The sequence below is a fragment of the Argentina anserina genome, chromosome 5 (genome assembly GCF_933775445.1).
Source record: "Argentina anserina chromosome 5, drPotAnse1.1, whole genome shotgun sequence".
Classification (NCBI taxonomy): domain Eukaryota; kingdom Viridiplantae; phylum Streptophyta; class Magnoliopsida; order Rosales; family Rosaceae; genus Argentina; species Argentina anserina.
The window spans coordinates 6,301,503-6,321,293 of record NC_065876.1 but is presented as its reverse complement, the minus strand read 5'-3'; the positions used below and the strand labels follow the sequence as shown (position 1 = coordinate 6,321,293).

The 19,791-nt window shown below is 38.7% G+C and overlaps 4 protein-coding genes across 4 annotated transcripts; 1 reads left to right on the top strand and 3 right to left on the bottom strand.

Annotated features, from left to right (window-relative positions):
• The first annotated feature begins 1,372 nt into the window (after positions 1-1,372).
• Positions 1,373-5,489, top strand: LOC126793349 (RNA-dependent RNA polymerase 2). The gene is made up of 4 exons (XM_050519841.1): positions 1,373-1,988; positions 2,086-3,989; positions 4,279-4,429; positions 4,531-5,489. The coding sequence occupies exons 1-4, from the start codon at positions 1,446-1,448 to the stop codon at positions 5,308-5,310; spliced, it is 3,378 nt and encodes a 1,125-aa protein (XP_050375798.1). The 5' UTR covers positions 1,373-1,445; the 3' UTR covers positions 5,311-5,489.
• Positions 5,490-5,568: 79 nt separating this feature from the next.
• Positions 5,569-6,265, bottom strand: LOC126795145 (uncharacterized). Its single transcript, XM_050521971.1, has one exon. It carries the CDS (start codon positions 6,195-6,197, stop codon positions 5,826-5,828), a length of 372 nt encoding a protein of 123 aa, XP_050377928.1. The 5' UTR covers positions 6,198-6,265; the 3' UTR covers positions 5,569-5,825.
• A 1,474-nt stretch (positions 6,266-7,739) lies between these two features.
• On the bottom strand, positions 7,740-8,854 carry LOC126795387 (protein NUCLEAR FUSION DEFECTIVE 2). The gene is made up of 2 exons (XM_050522230.1): positions 8,763-8,854; positions 7,740-8,138 (listed from the first exon to the last, which is right to left on the bottom strand). Exons 1-2 carry the CDS (start codon positions 8,823-8,825, stop codon positions 7,740-7,742), a joined length of 462 nt encoding a protein of 153 aa, XP_050378187.1. The 5' UTR covers positions 8,826-8,854.
• Positions 8,855-13,766: 4,912 nt separating this feature from the next.
• On the bottom strand, positions 13,767-18,577 carry LOC126793844 (probable alpha,alpha-trehalose-phosphate synthase [UDP-forming] 9). Its single transcript, XM_050520476.1, has 5 exons — positions 18,250-18,577; positions 18,047-18,119; positions 14,853-16,915; positions 14,492-14,765; positions 13,767-14,391 (listed from the first exon to the last, which is right to left on the bottom strand). Exons 3-5 carry the CDS (start codon positions 16,841-16,843, stop codon positions 14,065-14,067), a joined length of 2,592 nt encoding a protein of 863 aa, XP_050376433.1. The 5' UTR covers positions 16,844-16,915; positions 18,047-18,119; positions 18,250-18,577; the 3' UTR covers positions 13,767-14,064.
• Between the last annotated feature and the right edge of the window lie 1,214 nt (positions 18,578-19,791).

The window sequence follows — 19,791 nt, the reverse complement described above, 5'->3', positions numbered from 1 at the left end:
ACAATATGCTTTTACTCCTTTGACGATTGAGTTTGACTGTTAGGTTTTGGTGGATGCAATTCAGAAAAGATACGTTAGATCACTCAGAATTTAGGCATGTAGCTCATTCCTTAGCTAAATTAGCTTTGCTTTCAAAATCCAGTTTAGTTTTTTCTAATGTACTCCATCTGGCTGTGAATGCAATTATAACATCTGAGTGTAATGATCTTTGATAAATAAAGTAAATTCATTCTCCATAAAAAAAAAAAAAGGCAAGTGCTTCCTTCTTTCAACAATAAATTTTCATAATCGATGACTTCAAATTTAACCCTTCTTTCAACAAGAGTGCTACTCATCGGTGAGCTGAAAAACTTCCATAGTATTATGCTCATGAGTTTCTATGCTAATATAAATGAGTAGCATCTCATAATATGCTCATGAGTTTTAAAAACAAGTATTTTCTTTGTGTTGATTTAAGTTTAGCAATGGGAATCTGATGATAAGTGATGTTAAAGGTTAAAGGTTAAGGCGCAGAATATGACACTGCATCTGCAATTTCAAAAGCTGCATTAGTTGACAACATGTAAACACGTAGAACATTCCCAAGCAAACTTCTATAGTTATTATACTTTTTTATCGGCTACTTGGAATATTGGAAGAAACTTAATGATAATATTATTCTAGGTTAAATTTTGATACATAGTAACCATATAGTATCGCATGACATAGAACATGTGAATTTTATTGTTCCATACAACACCAATGTCATTTATAAATACTGTGATATAGTTTGAATTTTATCTTGTATCATCTACACATAGAGTAGCACGATATCTATCTAAAGTGCCAAATACTTCCTCGGACAACGGACAAATCATATATAAACCCACATTTAACATAATTGATTCTTTAACATTTACATAAACCTCCACATTCATAATCTATGTTTGCACCATTAATAAAAGATGTTATATATGCCAATTTTCTCGTAATATTCTAATTACGATCCATAATTCACATTAATATTTGTCTATGCATGGACAATGAACTATCTATCCGAAAATTCAAACCTAGTAAAGAATTTACTACACATCTAACACAAAAATCAGGTATCTCCCCGACTGATTATTGAAACTTCAAAACTATAGCTTCAAAAAAATATCTTGTAAAATTTAAAGTTTCAGCATAAAATTATTTTCTTAAGAAAGTTCAGTCTTCAGAAAAAAATAATCTGAAGAGAGTTCGGAGCGAACATTCCATAGAAAATTGTTTTTTCTGATTTTTTAAAGTTTAAACCAAGTAAAGACGGCGTCGTTTTGTAGTTGGACCCGATATATGGAACCATTCCTCCTCCCTTTTTCCCCTCGAGCTTTACTCCCCTCACTCCCTCAGTCCTACTCACTCTGACATTCTCTCTCACTCTGATCTCAACTCTGTTAAAAAAACCCTAAACCCGACAAAAAAAAATGGGCGCGGCGGCGGTGCCGGAGAGGCCCACCGTCCGAGTGACCAACATCCCCTGCACCATCACCGCCAAGGAGCTGCTCGCCTTCCTCGAGTCCACTGTCGGCCCCGACTCCATCTTCGCCGTCGAAATCGCCAGCGACCACAAGAACTGGAAATCCCGCGGCTACGGCCGCATCCAGTTCACCTCCCTGGCCCACAAAGCCCGAGCCAAGTCCCTCTCCTCCTCCGCCGACCTCGTCTTCAAGTCCCACAACCTCCGCCTCTTCGACAACCACGACGACATCATCGCCCGCCCGCTCGACCCCACGCACCGCCTCGACGACACCGTTTTGCACGCCGGGTTTTCCGTCAACGAGGAGACCATGAGCGTGCTGGAGTCTTGGGAGGGCGTCCGGGCCTGGGTCATGCCCGAGCGGAAGCGGGTCGAGTTTTGGGTCTGGAAGGACGGTGTCTGTTACAAAATGGAGATTGCGTTTGAGAATATTGTGGAGTCTGTTGGGTGCTCTTTGGGTGGTGATAAAGTTAATGCTATACTCTTCAAGGTACAATTATTTACTATTTCAGTTTCGTGCTTATTGTCACCTTACTTGTTTTAGAGAATACATTTGCTGAAATGTTGAGGGCTTATGATGTTCTCAGCTCAAGTTTGGGCCGAAGATTTATCGGCAAGTATCAGGGCCTAATGTAGCTTCCAAGTTCAGTGCTGATCGGTATCACATTTGCAAGGAAGACTTTGATTATCTGTGGGTGAGAAGTACGGATTTTTCAGAGATGAAGTCGATTGGGCATTCGACTTCGTTTTGCTGGGAGATTCAGCAAGATGTTGCAGCTGTGGGGATATTCATGAATTTTCCGAGCTTTAGGAAAGATATGGTGGTGGATCTCATGTTTGAGGATGGTGAGGGATATGTTTCCGTGTCTGAGACGATTCCGCTTGTGAAATGTGAACCGGATTGGAAGTTGCCTTATGAGATTCTTTTCCAGCTCAATGCGCTTGTTCATGCTCAGAAGATTAGCCTTGCTGCAGCAGAGTCTGATTTGATTGAGTTTTTTGGTGGTTTGAGTATGGACACTGCTAATGTGCTTCTTGAGAAGCTGCAGAAGCTCAAGACGACTTGTTATGACCCTCTGAAATTTGTGACTTTGCAACTGCAACTCCTGGAGAAACGCTCTAAGAAACGTCTCTCTCCTCATGAGAGATTAATGGAGCATAACGTTATGAGTTGTCACAGGGCCTTGATCACCCCATCAAAGATATACTGCTTGGGTCCTGAGCTTGAAAAATCAAACTATGTTGTGAAGAATTTTGCACAGTATGCTTCGGATTTTATGAGAGTTACATTTGTTGAAGAGGATTGGGGCAAGCTTCCTGTAAATGCTCTCTCCACAAGTGTTGAACAAGGTTTCTTTGCAAAACCTTTTAGGACTAGTATATATCAGCGGATATTGTCTATTCTTCGAGATGGAATTGTGATTGGAGATAAAAGATTTGAGTTTCTGGCTTTCTCAGCAAGTCAACTTCGATCAAATTCTGTCTGGATGTTTGCTTCAAATGACAAGGTAAAAGCTGAAGATATCAGGGACTGGATGGGTTGCTTCAACAAAATCCGCAGTGTATCTAAATGTGCAGCTAGGATGGGTCAACTATTCAGTTCTTCCACGCAAACTCTTGTTGTCCCTCAACAAGAAGTGGAGCTCATTCCTGACATTGAGACTAATTATGATGGTGTAAGTTACTGCTTCTCTGATGGTATTGGAAAGATTTCTTCATCTTTTGCCAGACAAGTGGCTCGAAAATGTGGATTGAATCACACGCCATCAGCATTCCAAATTCGATATGGTGGATATAAAGGGGTGATAGCTGTTGACCGTAATAGTTACAAGAAACTGTCTCTACGTAGTAGTATGCTCAAATTTGACTCAAACAACAGAATGCTTAATGTCACTAAATGGAGTTCCTCCATGCCCTGCTTTCTGAATCGAGAAATAATAACTCTCATGTCTACTTTAGGGGTAGAGGATGAAGCATTTGAAGCATTGCAACAGGAGCAATTGAATCTGTTGGGAAGCATGAGGACAGAAAGAAATGTCGCACTGAATGCCCTAGAGAAACTAAGTGGTGCTGATTCCAATAACATCCTTGTAAAGATGTTGCTCCAAGGTTATGAGCCCAATCTGGAACCGTATCTCTCAATGATGCTTCAAGCACACTACGAGCACCACCTGACTGATTTAAAGAGTAGGTGCCGCATATATGTCCCAAAAGGAAGAATCTTGGTAGGGTGTTTGGATGAAACTGGTAGTTTAAATTATGGTCAAGTTTATGTAAGAATAACCATGACAAAAGCGGAGCAAGAAATGGGGAATCAGAATTTCTTCCAGAGGGTGGATGAGGCAACATGTGTGGTAACAGGGAAGGTGGTTGTCACCAAAAATCCTTGTCTTCATCCAGGAGACGTCAGGGTACTTGAGGCTGTGTACGATGTGGGACTAGAAGAGAAGAATATGGTGGACTGTCTTGTGTTTCCCCAGAAAGGAGAAAGGTAAAATTGATGGGATATCTCAAATCTGTTTACTTTTTATTATTGCTTTATCCTCCCCTTTATTTCTTGGGGATGTAGACATGTAGATGTAGTAGTAGTGTGGAAGTGGAGTTCCTGTATAAGCTGCTCACTAGGCATCTGGTTCCTTCTGAAAGAGTAGTCTTACTCCCTTGTTATCAGCTTAATTTCAACCCAACTTTTAGTAAAACAATGCACTGTACTGATAAAGAAAAATTATACTAGGCATTTGCATGTAAATGTATATTGATTGTGGCTGGTAATTTCGCAGGCCTCATCCAAATGAATGCTCTGGTGGTGATCTGGATGGAGACTTGTTTTTCATAAGTTGGGATAAAAGTCTTGTACCTCCTTCTACTGTACCTCCTATGGACTATTCTGCACGTAGACCTCGCAATATGGATCATGACGTGACTTTAGAGGTAATATACAAACTTGAGTCAAGAATTGCCTTATGGTACTGAAACGAACTTCTACTGTGTGTAGACAATTATCCTATATGCTAAATGTCTATTATATGCAGGAAATTCAAAAGTTCTTTGTGGATTACATGATAAATGATAATTTAGGTGCCATCTCTACTGCACATCTAGTTCATTCTGACCACGAACCAGAAAAGGCCATGAGTAAGAAATGCCTGGAGTTGGCAGACCTGCACTCCATGGCTGTTGACTTTGCCAAAACTGGTGCACCAGCTGAAATGTCATGGATATTAAAACCAAAAGAATTTCCCGATTTCATGGAAAGGGTGGAGAAACCGATGTACATCTCCAGTGGTGCATTGGGAAAGTTATATCGTGCAATTCGTAGCTCGGTTTTTCAAGAACAAAAGCCTGTTGTCTGGTCACAGCAGATGGCTGAAGCAGCTTATGACAGGGAGCTTGAAGTGGAAGGTTTCGAATCTTTCCTTGACCTTGCAGAAAGTCACAGGGACATGTACATTGAGAAGATGAGAAGTCTCATGAACTATTATGAAGCAGCAACCGAGGATGAAATACTTACTGGTAACCTCCGAAACCGTGCAGCCTATCTACAGCGGGATAACAGAAGATACTTCGACTTAAAGGATCGCATACTGCTGTCACTGAAGACCCTGCAGAAGGAAGCAAAAGGATGGTTCGAGAGCTGCTGCAAGGTGAGCGAGCAGCAGCGATTGGCCTCAGCCTGGTACCATGTAACCTACAACTCAGCTTATTACCAGGAAGACATGAACTGCCTGAGCTTTCCATGGATTGCGGGCGACATCCTGCTCAACATCAAGTCTCTGAACAGCCGAAGAAACCGCCCCGTTACAAGGACATAGGGGCATCATAAGGATTTGTGTTGTATAAGATTAGGTTCACTTGTATTAACCATTAGTGCAAGGCTTCTGGCAACCAGCATTCTCTTGTAGGCTGTGTTGATCATGGATTCATGGACAATGTTAGCGTCTGAAGAACACGAGTGCCTGAGTGGTATCTATCTATAATAAGATTTAACAGTAAAGTATCTACGGATTTCCAGAACCAAATATAAGGAAGTAAATCAGTAGAAAAGAACTGTATCAAGAACAATATATCTTGGCAAAAATAAAGATATTTATTAATTGATTGATTACCCTATAAACCCCCACACGCATCTTCATTATAATAATTATCTTCTATTTCACATTTGGATTTGTACAAATTTGCTTCCGAGAGAAAGCTAAAACATATTAAAAAAATCCAAGTGACGGCGCCACGTCAGACAATCCCGGTCAAACCGACCAGCCATTTCCAGCTCAACGAGTGTCCAATCCAGCCGGGCAAATCCAATCATACCAAAAATCCGGCGCGATTTTCACGCCGCGTCGGAGCTCTTCACCGGAGCGAACCGGGCAGAGAAATCTCTAAACCCGCCGGACTCATCCTCCTCCTCCGCCACCGGTCCCTCGTCGAAGTTCAAAGCGTAACTCAAAGGATCGTACTGGAACTTGCCGTGCCTGCCGCCGACGCCGCCGCTCCTGCTCCGATTAAAACGGCGGATGAAAGTCTTCCACTTGGGTCCGGCGACGATCTCGGACCACTCGCGGACCTTGTAAATGGCCCTCATGCCTCGGGACCACCATCCGTCGTCGTTACGAGCCCGGTCCCACCACTGCGACGAGGAAGGGATGCAGAAGCAGCAGCGGGAGCTGGTTCTTCCATGGCCTACTGACTCCAAGTCGTCCATGGTGGATTAGACTGAGAAAAATTCTGAAGAAGAAGAAACGAGAGAGAGAGAGAGAGAGAGAGAGAGAGGAGAGGCGGAGAAAACAGAAAGAGGAATCTGTCTGTGGAAGTGCGAAGAGGCGTTTATATAAACGGGTTTTAGGAAATTAAGGGCGTAACGGAAACTTGGAGTGACCGGGAATTCCGGTGACGTTGGGCGTTATATAACAGTGTTATACTCGGACTACGATTATTGTTTTTGTGTTTTGGAACGACATGTCGCTTGCGGTGGTTACCGGTTGGGGTGTGGTGATGAATTGATGATTATCTGAAGAGGCGGGGACCCCACGGTAGTACTTAACGGCAGCATTTGGGGTCCGTTGGACGTGACGTTTGGCAAATGAATATTGGTGCTTAGGTGGATCATTCAATTAGGAAGGGGGTTTTTATATTTTCCTTAAAAAAATAACTTTCGATTAGGGGAATATCCTTCCCACCAAATCATTATCAACGATTACGCCGCTGGTATTCCATTAACCACACCAGCACACAATTATTATTTTTTTTTCGTTTGTTTAGTTTAAGTTCACGATATAATTTTTACTATTTATGCATTGAAACGATTATGCTTCTGTGTTGAAAACTTGAAATCACGGAAATCTGAACTTTTTGTAGTATGTCGTGTATTCACACGTCGAATACCCAAGACTCCAGAACATAAAATGAGGGTTCCTTTTTTTTATCACACATTAGAGTAGGGATGAATAAACTTCGAAGTTAGGAACGACGAGTTTATTTTTAAAGGTTAAGCGTAATTATGTTCTTAGAGTAGTGACCGGTGACTCATGGTGATAATAACAAAAGAAAAAACTAATGGATGAAATTTTTTTTATCTCACACCGCACTGGGAATGTAAATGTCTGTAAATGTCAAGTATTTTGTGCACATAAGTTCTACACTTCTACTTGTTTACACAACTTTATGTATAGAAAGTTTGATTCATAAGATCAATATATAACCGAAACAAAAGGCTCTTTAGCAACCAAAAGTTTATCAATCACATTCTGTAATGGGTGAATTAATATCCTGCGTTATGTTCGGTTGGAACCCTTGTTGAAGAAGAAACTAACATTCAACAGTAATATAATTTACGAGATTAATGTTCATAATCATATAGTTGGTGTGGTGGTTGTCTCACTTGCCTTGGTTGAGGCCAGAGCTAAGCTTCACCAACCTCTCCGACTGTGAGGCTGTCGTATAATTCCTGACAATGTTTGAAGGAAAAAAAAAGACTACTCAACAGCTCCAATTAGATCAATGGCAGACCAACTGACTGAGAATCAAGCAAACATATGAACAATAATGAAGTTTCTCCACACAAACGAAACTAACATAGCATAAACAGCATCATTGTCATAGAGTTGAAACACGATACTGCTATACATATATAAACAAACAGCACGATCAAATACCATTTCTTCTACTAGACGAAATCACACAGGCGGAAACTAGAGGTCAGGTATTAACACCAACTAGTAACTGATAGAAAGAGAAAGGGCTACATTCAAACTGCCATGACTCCTCCAACATCACCGCCATGAACAACCCAGAATATGCTTCCAGCATCATCCGACTTCCCAAAATCTAATGCAATGGCACCAAAGATTGCTCTGAAAGCCCCACAAACTACCACAGGAGCTGAACTATTAGTCTTGGAAGAGACTCTAACCACCTTATGCAGCTCCAATCGCAGCCCATCAGCAGCACAGGAAGATTCAACCTTGGAGATCTCTGATATACGACGGTTCACTTCTTTTGCAGAAATCTCAATATTTTTCCCAAGTAGTCGTAAAGAGGCAGATGTGTCTATGATACTGGCACCCAGAATGCTCAGTGCCTTGTTGTTCTCTTCAGAGAATGAGGCGTGGGTCATTGCACGCCGAAGCAATCCAATCTTTTGGAAATTATAGAGTAAGTTTATAAATGTTACACAATCACAATATCACACAAGTACATTTAATTCAATACCACACATAAACGGATGCAGACAAATAAATCCACCAGGCTTATTATCCCTGCCGACTTGCAATGGATATGCATACTATCCAAGATCATCCAAGAATTGTGAGTCAGTGTAGTTAAATCAGTTATATGAGTAGCTCAATTAGTCCGTTAAAGCTCCAGCATTCAAGTGTTGAGCTTAGAAAGAAGCTGGCTTTCACCATTACATAAATAACAGAGAAAATTGTCTTCAATCTACCCTGTTTCTCATTTCCTTACAATAATGCACAGTTGCGAATGCAATGATTATTCAGCTAAACACAGTTCACTAACTAAGCCTTTAAGCATTTGATGATCGAGAACTCCATAATCTAAGTTTCTCTATCTTTTTGCCTAATAATTTCTGGAAAACACATGTGGAATCAACAATGCACAATTCAAAGCCCAAGAACCATGGAAATCACAGAGAGAAATAGAGATGAGAATTGTTCGCTCAATTTAGGGTTGAAGTGTTTTGGGGTTAGAGAGATGAAGCATCTGCTTTCCTTAAAGTTACAACTGGGGCTTTAAGGATTAGAAGCAATACCTGAATTTGAGGAACGATTGCGAAGATGAAGATGGTGAACACTGTGAAAGTACGAGGAACCATATTTACTGTTCTTGGTTTATTCTTCTTGGTTGTGAGAAACCAAACCGACTATTAAAAGACCAACAACTATTAAAAGTTGAGTTTTTTTTTACCATTAAACAATTATTTTTAACAATCAAAACATCATAATTTTAAAGTTTTAAAGTAAAATTTTAATTAAATTACACAATTTATAATTTCATACACCATAAAACACAAATTCAAAATCTAAACTTTAAGGTAAATTGAGTTCATCAAAGTCCAAATAAACATGAAATTTTTCATAACAAATGAGTCTCTTTATCAATACCATAATCCCTCATTCATCAATTCTCAAGTCCATGAAGTGGTGTTTGGTGTCAACATATCATTCCAAACATTTCCCACCACCACATTTGAACATGACTCCTTTCGTAATTCTACATCCAATATTAACAAGAGAAACATCACATATTAGAAAAGTCTGATGTATATAAGCTTTAAAACATCAAATATTAGAAACATCAAATGTTACCTTCAACAACTTCATGACATATTTCAACCTTTTTCGTATTGAGCTCATAAATTATGGCAACATTATCATTCGTAATCCAATTTTAAACACATATCAGCGCCTCCACCATTTTAGGACTTAATGAAGCACGGTATGGATCAATCACTCTCTCACTAGTGTTAAAGCAAGACTCTGAAGCTATAGTGGACACGAGAATAACTAATACATCCCTAACAATACGTGTCAATATAGGGTACTTGAGAATTCCATTTATCTTCCACCGATCCAACAAATGGAATTTCTCATGATCAATTTCCATAGCATCTCCAAGATACCTATCAATATCATTGTTAATGACTTCAGTTCTCCTTGCTCTTCTCCTTTCTTCTTTCTCCTTCAACATCTTATCAAACTCCGTTAAACTCTCAATTGAAGTTTAACTCCCTATATTCTCCTCATTAGACACTTGAGAACCACTAACACTAAATCATCCATCTTCCTCATAAACCTTGTAAATATCATACCAGAGGTCTTTCACCATCTTTGAGTTCACCTCCACCCTTTCATCCATCTTCCTCATAAAGCTTATAGCGAGGATCAAGTACAATAGCAATAAGGATATATTGATTGAACTTATCTAAATCACCCCAATACTTATTATACTTTTCTATCATAGGTTCTCTAATCCCAATCAAATTTAGATTAACTTGTGCTTCTAAAAGACACTAAATTCGAAGTAAATCACCAAATGTATCATGGATTTAAGGATAATGAGAACAACATACCTTCAAGGTGACATCATAAAACGGCTTCAAAAATTCCATATAGCCTTGTGCTTCTTCCTAATCAAAACTACTTGGAATTGATGGAGTGGTGCCGTCGAAAAATGATATAGCATTAGGATCATCATAAAACATCATATCAAGGACTTTGTGGAACTTATAGGAGGATCTCAACATCAAGTAAGTCGAATTCCACATAGTCGGCACATCCATAATCACACCCCATTTCCCATCAATTTTCATCATCTCTTTCCACATATTGAAATTGTCAAGTCTTTGTAGGGAAGACCTAACATACCTCACCGCCGAACGAATAAGCTTGATACAATCATTCATCACACCCAACCCATCATTAACAATCAAGTTGAGAATATGAGGCACACACCTCATTTGCAAACTCCGGCCTCCATGCATAATGACATTTGGATTTCTCCAAGAATTCACTCTTCTAATAAGATCTCTAATTGCCACATCATTTGCATTAGCATTATCCACAATGATAGTGAGGAGTTTGTCTACACCCTACTCTTGCAAACAACTCTCCAACACCACCACAATAATATATCCCTTGTGATTGTGAGTTGCACTAAAGTTGATGATCTTCTTGTGCAACACCCAATTGTCACTAATGAAATGTGCCATGATCACCATATAGCAAATATTTTGAACCGAAGTCCATGTATCCGTCCTCAAACACACTCGATATCTACTCAACATCTTCTTTAAGTTCTCATTTTCCGCCAAGTACCTCTTGAACACCAACTTTGCTATTGTCTTACAGAATGAGCCACCCAATCGGGGTTGAGCCTAGACACAAAATACTTGAACTCATCTCCTTCCACATGCCTAAATGATAACTCATCCACCACAACATAATAGACACATGCATTGGTCATCTCCTTTTGACTAAACTTCCCAATAGCCAACTCATTACTCTTTGGTTTCCAACACAAAATATTTTGCCCTGAAGCCTTCATCTTCTCCATATTAGGAGGGTACTTGCGGCATTTGTCTATGTGATTGTTCAAGTTCGTAGTGTCATTGCCACTAGGATCGGCTAAATATTCTTTTCCACAATAATTACAAACTCCCTTCACTCTTTTCGTAGTGTCATTGCTAACTTTTTTCCTCTTAAAATGATCCCACACCGGAGCCCTTTCTTTTTCCTTCAACCGTGCCAAGTATGTTTCGTCACTTTCTTCTTCCTCTTGTAAATCAACCACTGGGTTGCCAACACTACTAGTTTGAGTAGGAGTAGGAGTAGGAGAAGGAGCGGGGTCATGAGTGGGAGTAGGAGTTGCTGCTATTGATTCACCCATATTTGCCACATTCTAAGATAGATAAATAAGAAAAATAGTGTTAAAAATGTTGTAACATACCATATAAACAAGTAATAAAAAAATAACTATGATCGATATACCTTTTTTGTAATGGTACTCTTGGTGTTAGGGGCGTTGTTGCTTTCCTCTTCATTATAAGAAATTAAGCTTATCTTACAACAATGTTGGCGACTTGGCGTGTTGCCTAACAAAACAATTGTGATTTTGTGATTTTTATCTGTGTGCTTTGGTGATGTTAGTCATTGCTTAAAAGTTAAAACTCATATGCTATACTTTTCTAGAACTTCAAGTTCTCCTTTTTTTAATATAATATATGTTATATGTGACAGGGTGTTGAGAAAAATGGTCACGGACCATATTAAATTGCAGATTCAAAAGACAGAGTATCAAAAAAAAAGGCAATTGTCCCAGCTCATAGATGTATATAGTAATCATCAAGTTTAAATATACTCGTATAATATGGTGTAGGTAGAAACTTCAAAATTGCATCATTGCTTAAATCCCTACACAAGAGACAAGATTTTACACAAAGTTTGAAGGCCTCATGACCTTTAAATGATACAATTAAACAGAGGGAAAATCAGATTGTCTATAACCTCCATCTTATATGTGGGAATCTATTAAATTATCACAATGTTACAAAAGGAAGCAAAACTAAAATATTATACCTCTTTATCTAGAACTTCAAGTTCTCCTTTTTTAATTTACTTAAACTATCCGCCCTTAATGCTTTAAGTGCAACTCGACAGTCGCCACTCTTCTTGTCAAACATGATATTGGTTTATCAATTCCAACACTTAGGGATAAAGAAACTAAAGACTACTAGAACTATCATTCATAAGAAACAAATATACATAAGGGACTGAAACCATTCATGCAGATACTATTGTTATAATAATAGCATTATGCAAATTTGACAGAAGATTTAGCTAAGTTACAACAAACAACAATGATCCACACCTCTAAGAATGGCTAAATTCGAATATCATCCTGCTTTTAGAATGGTCAATTACCTGTTAAATCATGCACTTACTAATCTAATGTACTACCATTCTGGTCACATTTATCTATCACAAATTATGCAGGTACAACCAATTTGCACCTTTGAACAGGAAACTGACAATTTGAAACTCAGACGTTATATATCTATACCCTAAAATCTTGTAAGCGAAAAAGATAAGACTTATAGCTAAACAACTTGAGTACAATAGATAAGACTCAACACACTAAGCTCAGAGCCTCAGCAGCCACATATCAAAATAAGACTACATTTAGTCACTACAAAACCACAACAAATTATGCATCAGAAGCTCAGAGCCTCAGAAGCCACATAACAAAATAAGACTACAAATCTACAAAAGCCACAAATCACAGTTCAAGCTTATTTAGAACAATACGATTAATTCCTAGTAAGATCAAAACTTTAACCATGTAGTATGAAACTACAAGTCTACAACCATGTCCAAAGTACAAACAATCTCAAACTTCAACACAAGTTACAGAACCAGACCTATAATAGTATAACAAACACACTTCTTGAATGGACCGAATGGTCAACTTATAATTACATCCAAATTGAGGTTCATTTCATACCCTTTCTCTACTTCAAATTCACTTCAAAATTCATTGAGGACTAGCCGACCAGCATGAGAAACATAGAGAGATTAGAGTGACAAGGCATACGAAATGGGATTAGGGTTTTACCTGGAGGAGAAACCTGCCTCTGGGAGTGAGTGAAACCTTCAGATTTGCCGCTGGGAAACGAAATGGCTTCGGCAAGCAAGTGCAAACCGTACGATGTTGACGTCAGGTAAAGAGACTGCGAGGATGTGATGCAGCTAGAGTAGAGAGACTCTGATGCCGACGAGGTGGCGGGATTGACAGCGACAACTCCAGCAAGCTCCTTATTGTCGGGTCGGAAGAAGAACAACGTGAGGTCGTGAAGAGGAGATCTCTGGTGAATCAAGAAATTCAAGACGACGGAATAGGAACTGAGGAGTGAGGACTGAGAACAACGTTGTCTCGAGGGTTTTCGTTTTGGGTACTAGGGGAAAACTAAACGACATCGTTTGATACTTTAGGGTTTGGTTATTTCGGTTCGGTTCGGTTCGGCCTAAGGGTCGAACTGTGAACTGAATTGTTTTTAATTTTTCGGTTTTTTTTTAAGTTCGATTGTGTCTTCGGTTCAATTCTTTTCAGTTTCGGCTCAGTTTTTTCGGATCAGTTCTCGGTTTTTACTCCAGAGTGCCACCCCTATTCCTACTCTATGATTGATTTAGCGGATAAGGAATGAAAAGATTTGTGACATTCTGCAACCTTTTATGTACAAATGAAACAAGTTTCAATCGTTGATAATTTGTAAGTCTATCATTTCATGAAAGAATGGACTACCATTTTTAAGGGCAAAGCCAGTTCAAATATACATAAACTGCTAGACCTTCCAACTATAAGAAAAACAAAAGTCGCTGTTGATATCCTCCAAATCCACCTTCATCCCTTGTGTTCATCATCTTTCTCCTCGGAAAAAAGTCCAGAGCAGCATCATATCCGCTTTCCACCATGCAAAGAATAAGTTAGTATCAAAAAGCCAAGAGTCAGTCCCGATTTAAACTTCGTATCATGTTTCACATGTCCAAGATTTCGCCTCAGTAGATATGCTCGAACGAGACTTGATCAATTTCCACGTTACTTCTTGACTTGAGACTTGAATCTGTGGTGAGGCCATGAAGCAATGACATGACATCAACTGTATCGTCGAGGTAGTACCTAGCTTTACTAGGTTTTTGGCCAACAGTGCATGCAAAGATCTCAGGAGGTACATGTTGAGATGAACTATAGGCTGTGCTTGATATGCTTTCAAACATGTCCTCATCTGATCTATCATCCCCAATGCACAAAACAAAATCCGGCACTTTCCCTGTACGAATCATCTTGGTGAGAACTTTCTCTGCAACCAAGCCTTTAGTAACTCCCTGCAATATCATTAAACCGCATGACATGCTTTAGGTCACAAGATGAACACAAACACAAGACAGCAGGTAAAATCATGAAATTGGAGCACAAGATTTGTACCTGTGGCTTCACTTCAACAATATGTTGCCCCCTTTTAACAACAACAGGCTCATTTGCAAGGACATTTTCAAGATGATCCAACATCTCCTTGGCCTGGCAGGACCCGAAATCAGGATCAGCATCTAGATGGTGCCATACCAAGGCACTCTCCTTGCTCTCTATGAAGGAGCCATCAGTTGCCTCCGTATATAAACTCATTACAGGTTCTGCAATTCGTTTCCAGTCCAAATCTACTGCTAACGAACTTGTTTCCCACTTGGACTTCTTATTCCATCTACAAGGAAAACCAATGTAAACATGGAATCAGCTACAGACAAACACAGAGAGTCACGTAAACTTATCATGTTGTGTGAAAACTAACCTTATGAAGTATCCATGCTCCGCTGCTATGCCAAGATTATCACACTGAGCAAACCATTCAGTAAGAGAGTCTTGACCCCTACCACTAACTATAAATACAGTGTTCTTGGGATCACTGCAAAGGTTGTTCAGAACAGATATGACTTCTGGACTTGGAGTTTTAACAATGGAAGATTCAGGCATTATTGTTCCATCATAATCCAAGAAGATTGCTCTTCGACTTGTCCTCTTATATGTAGAGAGTATATGATCAATGGAAAGCTTCCTGAAACTTGGAGAAAGAGACAAGATTCTAAAATGCAGACCAAAACCAATTCCCCAACACCGTTTTCTGTAGTGATCCTTGCAAGCTCGCTCCAAATCCTGTAGAAAACTGCGCGACCAATAAGCCACATCATGAGAGCTCACATACCTGTAATGTTTCTCATGCCGCAACTGCTTTTCTAACTCAGGCATTGTGATGGCCACATTTAGTGCATCAGCTACAGCTTCAATGTTCCAGGGGTTCACCCTGATTGCTCCGCTCAAAGATGGTGAGCAACCTATGAACTCTGAAATAACAAGTGTACTTGTACGAGGTGAATCCAAGGGACTCCCAATAGCTTTATCCATATTTGGAGTCCCCTGCCTGCAAACAATATACTGGTACGGGATTAGGTTCATGCCATCCCTTACAGCATTGACAATGCAGCATTCTGCCAATAAATAATAGGCGGTCTTCTCATGGAAGGGAATGTTGCGATCAATCAAAACAACCGGTTCATAGCCTGGAAAGCCGAAGACTTCATTTATCCTTCTGGTCGTTGAGTATGTTTCCTTTTTTGCTTCTTGAACATCTTTCCCAGTGCTCCTTGCAGGATTTATAATTTGGACCAGGACTACCTTGCCCCGCAACTCTGGGTGCTGCTGCAGAAGTTGTTCCATGGCCAATAACTTAAGGCTGATCCCTTTGAATATGTCCATGTCATCCACGCCAAGAATAAGCTTCTTCCCCTTGAACTGTTCTTGAATCTCTTTGGCCTTCATGGAAGAGGAGGGATGATTAATAGATGATTGAAGCTGACCCATGTGTGTACCTACTGGCAGAATCTTAATGTACACTGTGCGGCCAAAATATTCGAGTCCAATGTAACCTCTCTTTGATTGATAATCAAGGCCGAGCATTCTACTGCAGCAAGATAGGAAGTGGCGAGCATAATCAAATGTATGGAAACCAATTAAATCTACATTTAGTAGGGCTCTCAGTATTTCATCTCTGACAGGCAAAGTCCTGTAGATTTCAGATGAGGGGAAGGGACTATGCAGAAAAAAACCAAGCTTAACTCGCGTGAAACGCCTTCTCAAAAAAGTGGGAAGAATCATAAGGTGGTAGTCATGAACCCAAATATAATCATTTTCAGGATTGATCACCTCCATGACTTTATCGGCATATATTTTGTTAGCAGAAACATAGGCCTGCCACAGTAGCCTGTCAAAGCGATTACTATGATCCAGGCACATGGGAAGCATGTAGTGGAAAAGCGGCCACAAATATTGCTTACAAAAACCATGATAATACTTCTTATGAAGCTCTGGAGGAAGGAACGTTGCCACACAATTGAAGTCCTCCATAAGTTTCTGGGAAACCTCTTCTTGTTCACTTGCATCTATGTCAACCTTCAGAGACCCTACGTACATAACCACATCATTAGATGAAAAACCATCTTTCAGCTGCAACAAAATTGAATCCTCATCAAAACTGAAGCACCATCTCCCAGATTTCGCATCCTTCTGAGCATGTAAAGGAAGAAAATTTGCCACTATGATTTTTCTCTCACGGCATTCAGACGGGACAACGTTCATATCTTCATTATTACTCCCATCACTATTTTTGACATCAGAAACTACTCCCTCAATAGTCATAACTTTTGGAAGATTTCTAGGGGTCTGAGGGAAATTCAACATGTCCCCTGATGCCAACTCTAACAAACTGATGCAAGATCTTGAGAACATGATCCCAGCCAGAGGTTCTTATGCCAGCTTAATTAGCTATCAGAGGCGTTTGAAAACTGTAGGTGAGAAAACCTACGGAAATGGAAAGAAACATCTATAAGTAATTGTGAAAATCAGTATATCTATCAGATTACCACCAAATGTATAGTAGTGAACTTGTTTTTGAGTCCTAAATAATTTCAACTGATCATCAAAAGAACAAATATAAGCTTCTTGCCATTTCTATTTGTTTTATTTGGGTAGAAGATATCAACTGGCTTTCTGGTTCACCTTATACAAAGGTAAACTGGCATCTTGAAAAGAATATGACATGATTATCATGATCAAAGGTAGCAAAACATAAACAATAGAAAATATAATGATATAGACCCATGGAGAGTAATTGATTTACGACTGCTATTATAAAACTAGTTCAACACATTAGTGTTCATAGATATATACACACACACCTTGTTTCAGCTACAAACAGGTTCTGTTTCTTTAATTTATTGTGTTGTAATCCATTTCAAAAGCTCCAATCTAATTAATATAATTTTCAAGCCGAGATCTAAAGAGAACTTCAGGATTAGGGTATACTGATGAACAAGTGTACTGAAAACCATTTAAATTACCTTACCTGTCCTCTAAATCTGCACAACAAGAATATAATATCATCTGACTATATTTGGCTAATTCCTTATTCCTCCTTATCTCATTATTTTGGCAACTACTTATCTTCATTACATTTAGAATATATCCTCATCCAAATTAAAGCAGAAAAGGAGATTTAACTTCCAAGCAAACATTTTCAGGGAGGCTCCAGAAATCAAAAGCAAATGAATCATCACTATCTTAACTTAATCGCTGCAAGAAGTCATTTTCCAATTAATGCAAAACAGCTCCTGATTTGGCTACTCAAGGCAATCGTCCTTATCTTTGATCGTTAATATTATCCTCACGCAAGAAACACAGAGATTTAACTGAAAATAGAAAGCCATAACTAGTCAAAACAACTATTCCTAAAATTCCAAGAGTCTTGTTTTATAATAACAGAGTCATTTCAAACGTTTTGTTGACAGTAATCTTTTTCAAAAGACTCAGTTTTTATTGACCACCACACAGATGATAAACATACCATTTGAGGCAAATACACTACCTTTCATATGAACACAGCTAGAAGTATTGATGAATAAGTGATTAGAGGAAAAAAAAAAGACTTTCAACCTGAAACGAACTCTGATCGGTCTATCAACAAAGCTTCAAACTTGGTTATTGATATGAGCAAAGAGCAAATTTCCTGCACACCATAAACTTTCAGACATTGAAGAAACACAGAAAACCAAAGCTGTGTCATAAACACGAACGCCAACAACCTAGAACAACCAAGAGTAAATATTTCCCTTAGATTCTAAGCAAAACCAACATACCCTTTAAAAGTTGGATGAAGAAGATGAAGGGGGATGAACAGGTTAGAGAGATAAAACGGATAACAAGAAGAAACGCATGTAAATTTGGACTGCGTTTGATATTTGTTTTTATATGGAGGAAACAGAGAAAGAGAGTTAGCCAGTTAGGTTGGAAACCGGTGAGATTTGTGGAGTTTTTAATGGTATCGAGACTGACCATAAAAAAAATAAAAAAAGAGAAGGAAAGAAGGTGAGAAAGGAAGGAAAGAATTTTGGGATATGGGGGGATTCGTTTGGCTTTGGATCAGAGTTTGTTTGTTGCTGTTAAATCGTATTGTTTATCTCTTTTGGATTTGCTTGGTGGTTTCATTGCTCGTTCAACAAAGGAAGGAAAGCTCGTGGAGTGTCTGTGAGATTTTGTTTATAAAAGGGCGTACAAAGTCAAAGGAGAAGAAGATATCGATCGAGATGTGAAACAAGAGTCTGAAACTCTGAATACTCCAGTTGGATTGCAACCCCTCTGGTCTAGTCTTACGTTATAGTCCTGTGCTCTTTCTCTATCCATATGTGGACCTCATTTTCGGTTGTATTTACGTAAATCCCCTAATTTTGATTTTTTTTAATATTCTTTTTACAAATTAAATTAACGTCATAACGACGAGTCTGTTATAAGTTGAAATCAATACCACAATTACAACCTGAGACTTATGCCAGTAGTTAAACTGAGACACTAAGCTATTTTTCTTCTTTTTATTCAAACAAAATAACTTAGATATAATAATTAGTCTATTTTCCATTAAACTCACGATCTCTCCACATACACTGGAGAATATATTGTGTCACTAAAATCAATAAATACCAATCTTTTGATTTGAATGGACAAGATTAGTACTATTTGGTGTAGTGATATAAACTTATTTGTGTACTTGTACATTGTAAGAGAAAAAAATATTTACAACTAATTTCGCTAAATAATTTGGTTGAAAAAACGATGAATCAATGTCACCCTTTTTAAGTGTGCATGTCCTTTATGTCATTACAAGATTATGATGCTACTCAATTTTTACGTCATAATTGACAACTTTAATCTTTTCTTACTCTTTGATTAATCATTAATATGTGATAGTAGAACATGCGGAAAATATGCTAACATGAGGCGGTCCTATATATGGGTGGTTAATTTCTCATTACTTGGTTTGGCTAATTAGGTGTAGAAGAGTACAAGGTTACTAATTGATGTTAGTTCATAAATATTGGCTTAATCTCATATTTAGTCAACAAACCCACCACTAACCTCCTTATATTAAGTTTTACTCGCACAGTAGTTTACCAACTATTTGCTGTAAATAGAATGTCCGAGTCTCCAAGCAACTTCACAAATGGGTGTGGCTATTGTCATCCAATTATCTACTTTGTTCACCCCATCTACTCTCATTTTACTCCATATTTTTAATTTAACATTAAATTTATTTATTTCACCCACTTATTTTTCCAAAATTTTCCTTAGATGACATATCGAATTGAAAAAGATAATTTTTAGAGACAATATTTCAATTAATTGAA